Genomic DNA, 17,351 nt, shown 5'->3' with positions numbered 1-17,351 from the left:
ATCCTCCTGCCTCTACTTCACAGTTTGCTAGGATTATAGGTGTGCACCACTATGCCTAGCAAAATTGTTTTTTCCTTCTTTCTTTTTTTTTTTTTTTTAATTTTAAGTTGTAGATGGACACAGTACCTTTATATTTGTATTTGGTGCTGTGAATCAAACCCAGTGCCTCACAGGTGTAGGTGTACAGCAACTGCACGACCACTGAGCTACAGTACCCAGTCCCTATTTCTTCTTAATGAGGGTTTATTGATGGGAGTTTGACCTTGACCTGTGTCATTCCATTATATACTCGGCCTCATTTGCAGATGCTCCAAGAAATGGATTATACAGTAGAATGAGTGAATGATTAGTTGCTTAAGTCAAGTGTAGTGCAAAATCATTTGTTTTTTTTCTTGCCAGCTCACATGGTTAAGTGTTTCTTCCCTCAAAGATTTAAAAGCAAGCCTTATTTTCTGATAGAGTTGACTATAGCATTTATCATGTGGAGCCACAGCCTCAACCTGTGGGACCTTGATTTTTCAGGAACAGATGAAACAACAGCAATGGCAGCAGCAGCAACAACAAGGTGTACTTGCACAAACTGTTCCTTCACAACCGTCCAGCAGTACTGTCCCTCCTCCACCACACAGGCCTCTTTACCAGCCCATGCAGCCTCACCCTCAACATTTGGCTTCTATGGGTTTTGATCCACGGTGGCTCATGATGCAGTCCTACATGGATCCTCGAATGATGTCAGGAAGACCTACTATGGAAATTCCACCCATTCATCCTGGTAACATTTTCTTATGGCTCACTTGCAATTTTCCAGAGCTGAAGTTGTTTTGGTGTGTTTCCCCGCCCCCCTTTTTATTTTAGTCTTTGTTCCTTGAGAGTTGTATCCTAGTACTAGTCAACACTCTACATTGTAATCATGAAATTGTAGCTTTCTTTCAGCACAGAGTAGCTAAATACCAGGCACTTGTATCAAGACCAAAATAGCAGGTTTTTTCCTCTTTTGTGAATATCATTTAAATTTTTGGAGATGGAAAGTATTTACTCCTATTAATATCTATTATCAGTTACGTTGTTTGTATTCTTTCAAGTACTTCAACATTTGAATTTTGTCTGTAGGATACATAAACCAGCATTTTAATTTTCTGCACAATTTGCCACCCTAACACTTGAATTTACTTATAGATTTACGAAAAACCAAATAAATTGGCAGTCTTTTCTGCAGCCCATTATAATAAGTCCAGATAATCCATTATCAGAATGTATTGTGGAAAATTTGGGGATGATAAAATAACCAGGACCTCATCTTGATATTGAAGTTTAAGCAGCAATATATTAAAGTAGGTTAATGGAAGTTGCCATAGGAAATGTTTTTCTCAGAAATTTGTCACTGTTGGTGTGATTCTCATGATTTTTGTGTTAATGTGCTTTGAATCAGTGTTTGATGCCTGTTTTTTATAGGTATAATACTCTTTTGCTTTAAAATATGCTGCTGTTGGGGGTTTTGCTCCCTTAAATTTTAATGAAATCTGTTTCAACAACAATAATGAAATATCACTTACAGAACAGCTTTTATACAGTTTCCATCAAATTTTTTTGAATTACAGTAATATAGTTTTTTTTTATTTCTATTTTTTTAGAAAAATATGTAAGTGTAGAGAATGCCAAATGATAATTAGTAGTCTATTTTGATTTTGTTTCTTGCACTTCTCTAATTGAAATTTTATCTTTTTCTAAACCTTTGTTACAGGAATGATTCCCCCTAAACCATTAATGAGAAGAGACCAGATGGAAGGGTCACCAAACAGTTCTGAGTCATTCGAGCACATAGCTCGATCTGCAAGAGATCATACTATTTCCCTTCCCGAGCCTCGTGTGATGTGGGGGTCTGATCCCTATCCTCACGCAGAGCTTCAGCAGGCAGCTACTCCCAAGGCAGCTGAAGAATCTGAGGGTATTAGGTAATAAATTGTTAAAATTATTAATAGACCAAATGGAGTGACATTATAGAAAATTGTTCGGTGTCTTGAAGATCATAAATGTTTCCTTTTATAGCATGCTTCATTTCATTTTTGGACACAATTTCTTTTTAATGGCATCTCTGTATGGAGAATGGCATTTTTTAAACTTGTTCTGGAAACTTAATTCGATGCTGAAACTTAAACATTACATATTAAAATTAGCAAATCTTTATTGACAGGTGTAGAGAAATTTAAAGGTATCTACCATGCTTATGTCATCTGGCTAAAGTATTAAAGTAATTCTTCTAGTGAGAAATTGTAGACATTTGATTATCAGTATCTTGGAAAATTTCTAAGACCAAGCTAAGGAGAAATACTAATTTGTGAGGATTCTTTAAAGGGCCAGGCAATTGGTGGGCCCTCTAACAATCTTAACAATATAGTTAGAACTTCCACTCTTTTATGGGTCATATTTTTATGATAATGGTTTCTAATTATAATTCTAACCTGTGGACTCACTCTGTTCTTTCATTCTAAGTAGAAATTATTAATCTTGATGCAATTAACACCAACATTGTCTAAACATTTGTTTTCCTTAGTTTTTATTATAGTTTTTAAAAGCCCCACATAACATTAGATCCACCTACTTAAAATTTTTAAGTGTACAGTATAGTACTAGCCAGGTGTAGCGTCACATGCCTCTCTAATCCCAGCTACTCAGGAAGCTGAGGCCCAAAGATTTGAAATTAGAGTTCAGCCTGGGCACCTTAGCAGGATGCTATGTCAGTATTTTAAAAGGTTACTTGTAGCTCAGTGATAGAGCACTTGCCTAGCATATGTGAAGTCCTGGGTTCAATTCCCAGTAGTGGGTAGTAGGCCCACGATATTGTTACCTGTAAGCACAATCTTCTGCAGCAGAGCCTCAGTACTACTTCATTTTGTGTAACTGAAACTTTAATATTGAAGCATCCATTTCTTCCCATTTTTCCACTACCTTCAGCCCCTGGAAGCCACCATTCTGCTTTCTGACTTGATGAATCTGATTTCTTTAGATACCTCCTATAAGCAGAATCGTGGTATTTTTCCGAATGGCTCAAAGATTTATCCATGTTGTAGTGTATGGCTGTATTTCCCTTTTTATTTATGAATAACATTCCACTATATGTCTGTACTACATTTTTTTAATCCATTCAGCTATGGATAGACATTTAAACTGTATCCCTGTCCTGGCTCTTGGGGATATGGATACATTGATTTTTTTTTTTTTTTTAATGGATTGTTCAGTTTGTTTATTTATATGTGGTGCTGAGGATTAAACCCAGGGCCTCACACATGCCAGGCAAGCGCTCTACCACTGAGCCACAACCCCAGCCTGCACTGATCTTTTGGAGATTTTCTTATAATTCAGGTCCATAGTTGGTATTTTTAAATTGGGTTATTTTTGTCATGCCATGTACGTGTGGGAAAGATTGCTTTGTTGGTTACGCCTTTTAACTTTTATCATTATAGGCCTGAAAATGCATTGGAGCAGGAACAGATTACCACTGCTTATCCTGTAGAACACAGTCAGTTGGAAACTCATCCAGAAGCAGACTTTGTCAGAGAATCAAGTGAGACAGATGTACAGAAGTTTTTAAGCAGATCTGTGGAAGACATTAGACCTCACCATGCTGATAAAAATAATCAGTCTGCTTGTTTTGAAGGACCTGATCCAAAGACCTTATCCACTCCTCCAGAAGAGCGAATTTCAGCTCTAGAAAGTCAGCCTTCACGGAAAAGAAGTGTTTCCCATGGATCTAATCATGCTCAAAAATCAGAAGAGCAAAGAAGTGAGCCATCTGGGAGCATTCCTAAAGTAACAAGTAGATGCATTGATTCGAAAGATCTAGCAGAAAGGCCAGAGGAGAAACCAAGAAAAGATGGCTTTCTACGTTCTTCTGAAGGACCAAAACCTGAAAAGGTTTATAAATCCAAATCAGAAACTCGTTGGGGCCCAAGACCAAGCTCCAACAGAAGGGAAGAAGGTAATGACAGACCTGTGAGAAGATCAGGTCCCATTAAAAAACCTGTACTTAGAGATATGAAAGAGGAACGGGAACAAAGGAAAGAGAAAGAAGGAGAAAAGATTGAAAAGGTCATTGAGAAAGTTGTAAAACCTGAAAAGACAGAAAAGAAAGACCTTCTTCCTCCCCCACCACCATCTCCTGCACCAATTCAGACCCAGTCGGTTCCACCACCAGTGCAGCCAGAACCAGAGAAACTTCCTTCCACAGAAACTTCAGCTGTGACTCACAAGCCATCTCAAGATACTGAGAAGCCTGTGGAAACTGTAAGTAGTGTTCAGGTGGAGCCTGCAGTTAAAGTTGTAAACCAGCAAACTGTTGCAACACCAACAGTCAAAGAAGAAAAACAGCTTGAGAAAGTCATCAGCAAAGATGTTGGTGTAGAGAGACCTCGACCAGATTCAAGACCAGCAGTGAAAAAAGAGTCAACTTTACCCCCCAGGACATACTGGAAAGAAGCCAGAGATAGAGACTGGTTTCCAGATCAAGGATACAGAGGCCGAGGTAGAGGTGAATATTACTCCAGGGGTCGAAGTTACAGAGGCTCTTATGGGGGGCGTGGCAGGGGTGGAAGAGGTCACACTCGTGATTATCCTCAGTATAGAGACAACAAGCCAAGAACAGAGCATGTGCCTTCAGGCCCTCCGAGACAACGAGAAGAAAGTGAGACACGAAGTGAGAGTTCTGACTTTGAAGTTGTCCCCAAAAGAAGACGACAGCGGGGTTCAGAGACTGACACAGACAGTGAAGTTCATGAAAGTGCAAGTGACAAGGATAGTTTAAGCAAAGGCAAACTTCCCAAGAGAGAGGAACGGTCTGAAAACAAAAAACCCATAAAGCCCCAGTCTTCTTTCAAGCCTGAAAACCACGTCCGAATAGATAACCGGCCACTTGAAAAGCCTTATGTTAGGGATGATGATAAGTCGAAACCAGGCTTCCTTCCTAAAGGAGAACCTACAAGACGAGGCAGAGGAGGGACTTTTAGACGAGGTGGAAGGGATCCTGGAGGCCGTCCATCGCGTCCTTCTACCTTACGAAGACCGGCTTATCGGGACAATCAGTGGAACCCAAGGCAGACAGACGCTCCTAAACCAGAAGACGGAGAGCCACCAAGAAGACATGAGCAGTTCATTCCTATACCAGCAGATAAACGGCCTCCAAAATTTGAACGGAAATTTGACCCAGCCAGAGAGAGGCCCCGGAGGCAGCGTCCTACCCGACCACCAAGGCAAGATAAGCCGCCTCGGTTTAGAAGGCTAAGAGAGAGGGAGGCTGCTTCAAAAACAAATGAGGTGCCAGTGCCCACAAATGGCACCATTAATAATCTGGCCCAAGAACCAGCCAGTACTGCTGGGGATATTCCTGGGAATAAGACACCAGATTTATCTAACCAGAACTCTTCAGATCAGGCAAATGAAGAGTGGGAAACAGCTTCTGAAAGCAGTGATTTCAATGAGAGGCGGGAGAGGGATGAAAAAAAAAATGCTGACTTGAATGCACAAGCAGTTGTAAAGACTGGTGAGAATACCTTGCCTCCAAAGAGGGAGATAGCAAAAAGAAGCTTCTCCAGTCAGAGGCCTGGCGTGGATCGCCAGAATAGACGTGGCAACAGTGGCCCACCCAAATCAGGAAGGAATTTCTCAGGTCCAAGGAATGAAAGAAGAAGTGGCCCACCATCAAAAAGTGGAAAGAGAGGGTGAGTACTTTGGTATAGATATGACTAAGAGAAGCTGACAGTAGAATACTTGGTTGAATGATGCAAGGAGCCAGTCTAGAATAGAAGACGAAGACATTGTACTCCCCGTAATGGAGCTTGAGGAACAAGGTAATGCCTCTTAGAAGGCGTCAAGGAATGTGTAGCTTTAGAAAATTATACACCCAGCATCTTCATTTGTTAAGTCATCTTTTTTTTTTCCTCGTATATTTATTTTTGGTGAGGTCATATGTACAGGTCTTGAATGTCATAGAAATACATTATATAGTTTTAACAAATATGTTAAGTCATCTTAGTGCTGATGAGTAGCGTCCTTTGTTAGTTTGTACTTGCAAAACTGGTGCTGCACAGGTGTCCTCTGAGACTTATTATGTAACTATATACTCTTGTCACCATACACCAGTTTCTCAATCATATTGAAACTTAAGGATAATTATATTCCCCTCTGAATTTGCAGAACTATTTGATCCAGTCAGAGAGAGACCCAGAAAACAAAACTCTGCCCAACCACCAAGGCCACCTATAGCATAAATGCCGTTGAAACAGTCCTTTAAGTAATTATAATATATTAGTGTTGATTTTAGTGTCAGCATTATAAAGTAGCAATTAAGGTTCAGAGTGCCTGGGTTCAAACCAAGGCTCTGTACTTCATAGTGGCTTCCTCACCAGTAAAATGGAGAAAAAGTAATTGTGTTCAATGTGTGATAATTACTGAGATAATATTTATAATGCACTTGACATAACATTGTGTTGTAATCAACCATTATTATGGTGTTCCCCTTTGTTAGACCAAGTTTCCAGAATTGGAGCCTGAGTTGATAAGAATTTATTTGGCAATATTGCATTAATCTGAATTCCTTATTTTTACACTTAACATTTCAGGTTACTATTCTCATCAGGGGAAATGCTTTTGCTTTCCAGATCATTTAGAAAAGATTCCAGGGAAATTATGTAGCCAGTTTTGTTTCCTGAGTGCCTGCTTAACTCATAATGTGAATATACCTTTTTAAGACCAAGAGGTCAGAATAAAAAAAAAAAAATGCAGAACCAAATAATTCCGCAACTGCAACTGAAGTATTTCAAGTAATATGATTCATGGGAAATCTTGATCTGATTTTTGTGCCTTGTAGAAGCAACAACTTTGAACCTGCAGAAATAGCAATAACTGATTATAGGTAAAACAAATGTTTTACTAGAGTCCTATTTGGAAGAAATGAATTCATTCTTAAGTGTTTGAGGTCATGTCAGACACTTGGTAAGCTGTCATTTTGAGTAATACTTCAGGCTATTATGAAATTGAATTAATAAGACCATTTTCTATTGTCTTATTTTCTCTTGGAAATTAAAAAAAAAACCTGTACATTGTTAAGAAAGCCAAACTAATAATACATTTGGCTTGTGAAGTGAACTATTTTCATGTTAAAGATGTTCTTTAATGTGTTTACATTGATATATAAATCTGATTAAAATTTATATGTATATCGTGTGTTGTGTAAACAGACTACTCCTTAAACTTTCACTTTTATGAGAATCCCACATTGGAAGAGAATCTGTTGTGAATACTTTGATCTAAATAACAGGAATTTTCTGCTGTAAATAATGCTTGCTAAGTAGCTCATTTATACTAGGATAGGCATGAGCACAGTAAAAGCCTTCTGGGGATAATTAGAATTCTAGAATTAATTGCTGGGGGAAAACTTTAGTCTGCCTTGATTGGGAGGCTCAGTTTGGGTGAATTGCCACTCAAAAGTCATGAAGACTTATTGGATTAGATTTAAATGAGTCTTCTATCCCAGTGCTGTTGTATCTTAAACTTGATAAACTGTCAATAAGATTATTTATTCTTTTGTTGGGGGTTATGAAGGTAGTAATATTTCAGATTATTTTTTGTAGGCCATTTGATGATCAGTCAGCAGGCATAGCTGGTGTTGACCCTGTCAGTGGAGGCTCTGCACACCACCAGGAGGGAGCACCTAACGGTACAGGACAAAAGAATTCCAAGGATTCTGCTGGGAAAAAACGAGAGGATGCAAAACCAGGTCCTAAGAAGCCCAAAGAGAAAGTAGATGCTCTGTCACAGTTTGATCTCAACAATTATGCAAGTATGTTCTGGACTTGTTTCATTTTGTTTGTTACATTTAAGTCGATGCTATAAAGAAGTCATCAGAGAAGGAAAGAAACATTTATGGTAGAGATAAGAGGCTGATTGTGAAATAGTGATTTAAAATAAAATAACACCAACTTTTAGCCTAACTTTAAATGCTTGGTACAAATTTTGTTAAAGATAATCCATCATGGTTTTACTGTTGTTCCTAATAAAGGAGACAGTTGGTTAATACACCTCAGCTTGCCAAACAGTTACAAAGTGTTAAGCTTGCTTAGATGTGTGCAAGTTCTATTTCTTTAAAAAACAAATAAAAGGGAAAAATGTTAATGAGTAATAACCTTGGCAAAGTTGTTTTCAGACCGGAGAAGTCTGGAATAAGTAATACTACAAAGATGGCATTTCTGTGGAGAAATGCTTTAGTAGATCTGTGAAGTGGTGAGTGGCCAGTGTGGGGGATGACATAGCAAAAGAATTAGGATGAGGACCTTAATAAGAACTGAGTAGAATGATTTAAAATGTGAAAAAAAGTCGGGGTTATTTATCCATATAAAATCCCAGTTGGGGCCCAGGTCTTGGACCTTATTTCTAGACCATGAGTATTAACATATACTCCCCAGACCATCGACATCATCTGGAAATTTATGGGAAATGCAAATTCTTGTCTACCTTAAACCTACTAAATCAGAAGTCTGAGAGTGGGTGATAGCAGTCATTTTTTCAGATTATTCCAGTGCATGGTAAAGTTTGAGAACTGCAGTTCTAGATTACCATTTTAGAATCTGTATGGAAAAGTAAACTGATCTTCATTTTATGTTTAAGGATTTCTAGTTAGATCATTTAGAGTAATGATTCTCAACATGAATGATTTTGCACCTCAGGGGATATTTGTCAGTCTCTGGAGTTGTGAGGGTTTTTCTTTTGTTTTGTTTGCAGTACTGGGAATTGAATCCGAGGGTGCTTTATCACTGAGCTACATCACTACTCCTCTATGTTGTTGTTGTTTTTTAATTTTGAGAAAGGGGTCTCACAAAATTGCCTTTGAATTTGAAATCCTCCTGCTTTAGCCTCCTGAATTGGTTTAATTCAGATATGTGCCTCCATACCCAGCTCTAGAGAAATTTTTAATTTTCCACCTGGGGTGGAGCACTACTGAAATCTAATGAGTAGAGGCCAGAGATACTGCTAAACATCCTATAATGCACAGGACAGCCATCTTAATAGTGCTTAATTTATTAAAATTATATTTAAATGTTAAGACATCTTTAGATTGACACTGATTGAATAGCTTAAAGTGTTGCAAAGTACCAGACAAGAACAACTATTGAAAATATCAGAAAGTATGCGCAAATGTACATAAAGGCCAAAATAACTTTTCAGAAGGTCTAAAGAAGCTTAAGAAAGTTAAAATAGTAAGTTATGGCATAGCTGTGAGGAGAGGCTTCTTTCTCACACACACTGTAATTTATAGTCATCTCCCTTACCACTGGGGATATGTTCCAACACCCCCTGTAGATGTCTGAAATTGTAGAGAAAATTTAATGTATAAATTAGTAACAGGCTACCAAGTGACTGACTAATGGGCAGATAGCATGGGTGTACTGGACAAAGGAATGATTTATGCCCAGGCAGGATGGCACAAGACTCCATCACACTATTCAGAACAGCATAATCTTGACTTTTCCATTTAATATTTGTGGACTGTAGGTAACTGAAAACCTAGAGAGTAAAACTGTAGGTTTGTGAGGACAGGACCACTGTGTGTGAAAAGTGAGGTGAATTTAGAATCATGAGGCCTCCTCACCTTGCTTGCACTGACATCCTTTAAAACAATTGACAAAGACCTTTCATTGAAATGAGCCCATGCTCCTTTTTTTTTTTCTTTTTCTTTCTTTTTTTTTTTTTTGGTGGTGGTGCTGGGGATTGAATCCAGGGCCATGTGCATATGAGGTAAGCAGTCTGCCAACTGAGCTATGTCCCCACATGCTCCATTTTTACATTTATTAATTTCTTAAATAAAAATGTCTTGGATAATTCAAATGAGTTGGGTTCTTTTCTTTCAAAATCAAGTTCTTATCAGAAAAACAGTGACAATCATTTTCTAAAGAGTAAAAACCAGTCTCAGTATTCCTTTTTCATTTTCTTTACATAAATGCCAGTTTTGGTCTCTTAAAAGAATTATCTGTGGATTGCCTGTGAACGCGTTCTTGAACATGTAGTTATAACTAAAAATCACATCACCTGAACTAATTTAATTTTATTTGAAATGCCATTTAATAGATTTAGATTTCTTGTACTCTTTAAAAAAATTTTTTTAATGGCCTAAATAATGATTACTTGGACAATAAGTTGAAAATACATGAGATCATCAACTAGGTGATTTTGATGTTTGTATGTACATTTCTGCTGCCTTATGTTCACATGGAACATTCATGTTAATTTTATTTGTTTTAACAACCACATATTATAAATAAGATATCTGTGTGAAATAGGGGCATTAAGAGTCCAAAGACCAGCTATGCCAGTCACCTTACCTTCAATAGATAATAGATCAGCTAGGTGTTCAGAGCTTCCTTCATCCTTTGAAAAAGGAAAGTAATAGCAATAACCACCTTTTAAAGAGTGGGGAAATGCAAATGAGATAAACTACTGTTATTTTTTTTAAAAAACTGCACACCTGAGGTCGAGAGGTAGGAGTTGTTAAGTCATAGGATAATTATGATTTTTTTTAAGTCATTAGTGTTTATATGGCTTACAGAGAACAAAAATGCATGTCATTCAAAGAGTGCAGTTTGAGGATTTTTATATTTAACCTTTCTTATGAAATCTTTTCAAATTTTACTAATGAAGGGCCATTTACTAGGATGGAGAATAGATTATCCTGTAAATTAAAAAAGCCAAATCTCTAGCTTTTCTTTTTTCTTTCTCTACTGCCCTGCCCTTTGTTTTCATTACGTCTCTTTTCACAACTACAGGTGTTGTTATAATTGATGATCATCCTGAAGTAACAGTAGTTGAAGACCCCCAGTCAAATTTGAATGATGACGGTTTTACTGAAGTGGTATCCAAAAAACAACAAAAACGTTTACAGGACGAGGAACGCCGGAAGAAGGAAGAACAAGTCATACAGGTTGAAAACTCCCTTCAGTTTCTCACTTTTTAAATTATTGTCTAAAGTATGTTAGCAAATCAAAGTTTCTATCTACTGGTAAAGTCAATTCTAAGTGTTGAGTGATTTCATCTTTACAACTTTCAACTCTCTTAACCAGAATTTAGGTAAATTTTACAATATAATCATTGTATACTTAAATGCAACAGTGTATTTTATATGTTAGCATTAGTCATGTGATTTCCTTCGTGATAGTTTTAAGTGATCATGGAAATCTAATGAACACAAATGCCTTGATCCAACAAACTATAGACTCTTGGCCTAGAAAAGTTCCTATTATAAATGCATAGGATGAAACAAGATAAATTATTGAGTTTAATTGAACCAACAACCCTTGGAGTCAGATATTTTCAGTAGTCATTTATTCTGTTGATTGAAGGCAAAGTAGTGTGTGTGCCCTCTGTGGCCAACCACACTCCCAAAATCAATGTTTTTGTGACAAACACACTAGTTGAATGAAGTAGGTAAGTAGCCTTTCATCAGCTCAGGTCAGGTTTTGCTGCCAAATAGGCTTAATTTCAGAACTATGAAAAAAAAATTGTGGACCTGGGTATCAAAAGTGTATGATGTTTGACTTTTTTTCTGTGTATTTTCATGGCTTTTTATAATTTAAGTTCTCATTAGTAGCCTTGACATGCTTGCTCTGTGAGTACCTCTTTGGTGTAAAGTAAAAGACCTGAGTTATCAGTAGTTTATTTTGTTAGAAATTGAATGCATGAGCAGGGCACTGTGGTGCACACCAGTAATCCAAGTGACTGAGGAGGAGGATAGGGGAGGATCCGATTTCAGCCTCCTCAGCAGCTTAGCAAAACCCTGTCTCAAAAAAGGGATTGGAATACAACTCAGTGGTGAAGCACCCCTGGGTTCAATTCCCAGTACCATAAAAAAAAAAGACAGTGTATGTGCGAACTATTACTTTCAGCTGTGTTTTAACAAAACAATTCCCATCCTTTTTCTAAAGGTCTGGAACAAGAAGAATGCAAATGATAAAGGAAGAAGTCAAACTTCTAAGCTTCCTCCAAGATTTGCCAAAAAACAGGCTACAGGGACCCAGCAGACCCTGTCTCCATCCTCAGCTCCGACCTTGACCTCAGCTCCAGTTCTAACACCACCCCCAGTTCCAGTTCCAGCCTCAGCTGCAACTCTAGTTCTCGCACCGCCTACAGCTCTAGTTCCTGTCTCCACCCCAGCTCCAGTTCTGGCCTCAGCTTCAGCCCCAGTTCTGACCCCAGGTTCAGCCCCAGTTCCAGCCTCCACTTCCACTGCAGTCACAGCTGCTGCTTCTTCCGCTTCAACCTCAGCCCCCACTTCAGCCCCCATCCTTGCCTCAGTGTCATCCCCAGCGTCTGTCCCCATTCTGGCCTCTGCTTCAATTCCCATCCTTGCTTCAGCCCTAGCACCAGCTTCAGTTCCAGCCCCAGCCCCAGCTGTCACAGCCCCAACTGGACCAGCTGTCTCCACTCCAACTGCCTCAGTCTCATCCCCAGCAGCCCCAGTCCCACTTGTCCCAGCCTCAGCTGCAACTCCAAGCCCAGCTCCAGCCCCTGCTGCTCCAGCCCAGACTCAGGCACAGACCCACAAACCAGTGCAGAATCCACTCCAGACTTCAACACAGCCGTCAAAACAGCCACCGCCTTCCATTAGGCTACCTTCAGCTCAGACACCCAATGGCCCAGATTACATAGCCACAGGGAAATCCATCCAGACTCCACAGTCACATGGCACTCTCACAGCTGAATTATGGGATAACAAGGTGTCCTCCCCAGCTGTACTGAATGATATCTCTAAGAAACGTAAGTCGGCAACAGAGACATGAGGGGTGTGGTATGGCACAGGAATACAGAAGTTGGTTTTCATTTTATTTATAACGTTAAGTTTTGTCTGATCTCACTCTTCATAGTAGAAAGCAGTAATAGTAGTTCTTAGCTTTTTTTCTTAAAAGTCCTTATTTCTAAAATAAGCATGATTAACAACTATAGTGTAACTTATGGACATAAGTTTGTGTTGGTTAAAAAAAAACTGAGGGGGGATTTGGGGGGGGGCAGGTAAGAATGTGTGACATGAGTAGCCATTGTTTTATTGTCTGGTTATCATTATGAGAAAGTTTAATGGACTAGAAATTATTAACTTATGCATTTTAATTATGACATTCCCTTTGTCTTCTTTTTAGTGGGTCCCATTAGTCCGCCACAGCCACCTGCAGTCAGTGCATGGAATAAGCCCTTAACATCATTTGGATCAGCTACTTCATCAGAGGTAGGTATGGGCTTATTGGCGCTGGTAGAGTTAGTGTGACATTTTTTTTTTAAATTATTATTCAAATATTTAGTATGCCTAAGAATCACCAAGAAACCTATTAAAACAGATTGCTGAGTCCATGTCTATAGTTTCTGGTCCTTTAGGTCTGGGTTGAGACCTGAGTATGTTTCTAATAAATTCCCAAGTGATGTTTAATGCTACCAGACTTCTACATTTATAAGCTCCGTCTCACCCCTAAACGTATAAAGATAAAGCATTTGTTTTCATTCTAGTCTCAAAAAAAGACTTTGTGTGACAAAACATATAAGTGCAATTACTGTTTTCTGGATTTTGTACCATGTTTCTAGCTTACAAGTTATTGTTTCAGCCATAATTTATCAAGCATGAGCATTATTGGAAAATGACTTTTTTGGGGTTTGGGTTTGTTTTGATACCAGGGATTGAACCCAGGGGTTCTTAACCACTGAGCTGCGTTCCTTGACCTTTTTATTTTATTTTTTGAAACAGGGTCTTGCTAAATTGCTGAGGCTGAACATGCAATCCTCCTGCCTCAGCTCACAAATCACTGGGATTACAGGCATATACCAGTGCACCCAACTAGGTCATTGCTGCTGCATTCATTAAATGAACTAAAGTTCATTTAAGCACTTGACATTTTGCTGTTCTAACTGTAAACTTTCAAAACTGGGACTAAAGACACTCTCCTTATAGGGTTTTCATTGTAGTGTAAGGGACAATCAAAATAAATGACGTAGTTTTTTCCTTTTTTGTGGTGCTCAAGATCAGATACAGTATGCTTCATGGTGATAAGTGCTAAGGATAAAAGCATATTATGGAAAGTACCTAAGGAATTTCCAAAGAAATATGGTGACAATATGCTTAGATCAGAATATTTGTGTATTTGTTGTGAGATGGGGACTCACCATGTTACAGAGGCTGCCTCAAACTTGCAATTTTCCCACCTCAGCCTCTAGAGTAGTTGCTATAGTTGAACTTCTGTCCCTAATTTCATTTGGATTTTGTTTCTTTTTCTATAAATAAACTAAGTTATTGTAACCAAGTCCCGTGCTATCCAGCCCTCCTTCCAAAAGTTGCTGTGCCTCAGCCTCACTGTCCTATTTTGTTCTTGACCTGTACACTAGAAGTTGACTTTTTATGGGTCACTTTCTTTGTCTGCCTTTCTAGGTGGCTAATTCATTCACCCTATTTTGGTTTCTGAATGTCCCTTACAGCACTTTTTAGTTTTTTCTTTATTTTTACTTTTTAGAATGCCAGTTAACCTGCTTAGCACCGCCTCCCCCCCCCCCCACACACACACACACACACAAAATGTGTTCCAGTATATTAGCTTTCTAGGTGCTGAATTGATCTCTTCTTGGGTGTATGCCACTTTACCAGTCACATAATACTTCAACATTTTTTTAAAATATCTATTTTTTAATTATAAGTGGACACAATATCTTTTTTTATTTTTACGTGGTGCTGAGGATTAAACCTAGTGCTCCACACATGCTTGGTGCACACTCCATCTCTGAACCACAACCTCAGCCCTTTGACTTTATTTTTTAAGATTTTATTTTCAACCAGGCATGGTGGCGCATGCCTGTAGTCCCAGTGGCTCGGGAGGCTGAGGCAGAAGTTCAAAGCCAGCTTCAGCAAAAGCAAGGCACTAAGCAACTCAGTTGAGACCCTGTCTCTAAAATACAAAATAGGGTCAAGTGCCCCTGAGTTCAATCTCCGGAACAAAAAAATTTATATATATTTTATTTTCAAAGTAGACTTTCCAAGAAGTCAGTGACACTGGTATTACTTTCTTTCTCTCTCATTTGTTCATTCATCTGTTTTAGAGTGTCCGTGTTTTTTACTTTTACATTTGTTTCAAATGATGAGACCATTTGAGGCTTTAATTTGCCCATGATCATAGCTGTAACATGTTAAACTTAAGTGTCTTCCTAGGTTTCATCTTATCTGTTGTTTTCTAATACAAATCATTACGAGCACTTAAGGAAAAGTTCTCCTAAAGTGTAATCGTGGTCAGTTGCAATTAAAGTGTAGATTCTTTAAATCTCCTACTGTACTTTTTAAAAATGTGATAATACATAAATTATTCAGTCAAATCTGAATTCTTGTTTGATTTGATAACAAGTTTTAAATACTCAAAACTAGGGAACAAAGAATGGTCAAGAGAGTGGCGTTGAAATGGGAATTGATACAATTCAGTTTGGTGCTCCAGCTTCAAATGGGAATGAAAATGAAGTTGTTCCTGTGCTTTCGGAAAAATCTACGGACAAAATACCTGAACCGAAAGAACAACGGCAGAAACAGCCACGGGCAGGACCCATCAAAGCCCAAAAGGTACATATAATTCATAATCCTGGCATCGTTTTAAAAAATCACCGCTGACATTTATAGAGAGCAACAGCTTTAAAGTTGAATTTAGTTTTTTAGTGAATGTCTTTCATTGTCATATAGTTTTGTCGTAACCATTGACTTTAGCTTCCAGATTTGAGTCCAGTGGAAAACAAAGAACATAAACCTGGTCCCATTGGAAAAGAACGTTCATTAAAAAATAGAAAAGTAAAAGATGCCCAACAGGTGGAGCCAGAAGGACAAGAGAAGCCAAGTCCTGCAACTGTCCGAAGCACAGATCCTGTAACCGTAAAGGAACCCAAAGCAGTCTCAGAAATGTCTGCAGAAATAGGAACGATGATCTCAGTATCGTCTGCAGAATATGGCACTAATGCAAAGGTAAGCAGCCTGCAGTGGTTGCCCACTTGGTCCATGTACAAACCCTGTCTAAAACCAAGAACAGGGGCACAGTACTCTTGTTTGCTTTTGTAGCGCTGGGTATTTAACTTTTTTTTTTTTTTTTTTGCTGAGGTTTAGAATTCTATACTTTTTTTCTACAGAGGAGATTTTATTTCATGGTATATATTTGATGTTAAGGAAATCTTTTAGAGTAAATTATATTGCTTTTTGTGCAAATTGACTCTTAATTCTGAACTGTTTGAGTAATTTAGAGTGAAAAATCTACACAGCATTGGAATACCTTTCCTTGGGTTTGTAAGCTTTTCAAAAATAGTTCTAATAGAGTTATCCTGGAATCTTATCTACCTACTGGTGATATTCTAAAGTTAGAAAATTGGCAAACTTGTGGAGTACCCTAGTGTAGTCAGTTTTCTTTCACAGTTGAAGCAGATTACTATTTCTTTGTTAATTCTTAAACAATACAATATAACAACTATAGACAGCATGTACATTGTATTAGGTATTATAAGTAATCTAGAGATTGATTTTTAAAGTACGCCAGAGAGTATGTATAGTTTATATGCAAATACTATTACATTCTGTATGAGAGAATCTTAAGCATACACAGATTTTGGCATCTGCAGTGAGTCAACAAGGACTCATACTGCTGAATTCATATAAGTAAAAACTCCACCAGTGATCCAGGTCTACCATATTAAGAGAAGAGATTTGTGACATTAAACAAGGAATGTATCCTAAAATTTATTGTGAGAACTAATACTTTCATATTCACTTATCTGGCCTTTTATTTTGAAGAGAATATACAAACTAGTAGTTAATAGTAAGCTGTAAATTGAGTGTGGTAAACACATAAAACTTTCTTTTCATTGCCTACAGAAATAAATATTTGGTACTCTTGACCACCTCCTAATACTGTGGAGTGCATTTTTAGATATGTACAGGAGTTCATCAACAGTTGAAATGTTACTTTTATGGGTCCATGTTGTATTATCTTGCAGTTACTCAGTGAATTAAGATTTTAGTGAGTTGAGTCTTAAGATCTGTTCTCCCTTCCTGCTTCTTCTGAAACAACTTTACAACTGTTAGGCCATCATTAGGAAGTAACCCTTTAATTAGTTTACAACATGACTTTTTCTATTACTCCTCCACAGGAGTCTGTAACAGACTATACTACACCTTCTTCCTCTCTGCCTAACACTGTGGCTACTAACAATGCAAAGATGGAGGATACTTTGGTTAATAATGTAAGTAATCAATATAGATGTGGCAAGTTTTAACACTCATCAGGGAGTTGATAGTAAATTTGTTTTTTTAGGCACAC

At 38.1% G+C, this 17,351-nt stretch overlaps 1 protein-coding gene across 11 annotated transcripts in view; it reads left to right on the top strand.

Moving 5' to 3' along the window:
• The window catches only part of Prrc2c (proline rich coiled-coil 2C), a 78,773-nt gene that overhangs the window by 42,280 nt on the left and 19,142 nt on the right, over window positions 1-17,351 (top strand). For 10 of the 11 annotated variants that reach the window (XM_058574463.1, XM_058574464.1, XM_046429955.2 and 7 more), the window contains exons 14-23: window positions 523-772; window positions 1,742-1,952; window positions 3,462-5,711; window positions 7,623-7,831; window positions 10,809-10,963; window positions 11,964-12,795; window positions 13,173-13,258; window positions 15,428-15,616; window positions 15,758-16,009; window positions 17,182-17,274. In XM_058574463.1, the coding sequence (XP_058430446.1) occupies window positions 523-772; window positions 1,742-1,952; window positions 3,462-5,711; window positions 7,623-7,831; window positions 10,809-10,963; window positions 11,964-12,795; window positions 13,173-13,258; window positions 15,428-15,616; window positions 15,758-16,009; window positions 17,182-17,274 (4,527 nt within the window). The remainder of the gene's footprint in view (window positions 1-522; window positions 773-1,741; window positions 1,953-3,461; window positions 5,712-7,622; window positions 7,832-10,808; window positions 10,964-11,963; window positions 12,796-13,172; window positions 13,259-15,427; window positions 15,617-15,757; window positions 16,010-17,181; window positions 17,275-17,351) is intronic. The other variant, XM_058574465.1, reaches the window with a different exon arrangement.

This window comes from Marmota monax, unplaced genomic scaffold, assembly GCF_021218885.2.
Source record: "Marmota monax isolate L192 unplaced genomic scaffold, Marmota_monax_Labrador192_F-V1.1 WCK01_AAM20220418_F8-fsc00055, whole genome shotgun sequence".
In the NCBI taxonomy this organism is placed as follows: domain Eukaryota; kingdom Metazoa; phylum Chordata; class Mammalia; order Rodentia; family Sciuridae; genus Marmota; species Marmota monax.
Note: the sequence above shows the minus strand (reverse complement) of the source record. Positions and strands in the feature narration are given on the sequence as shown.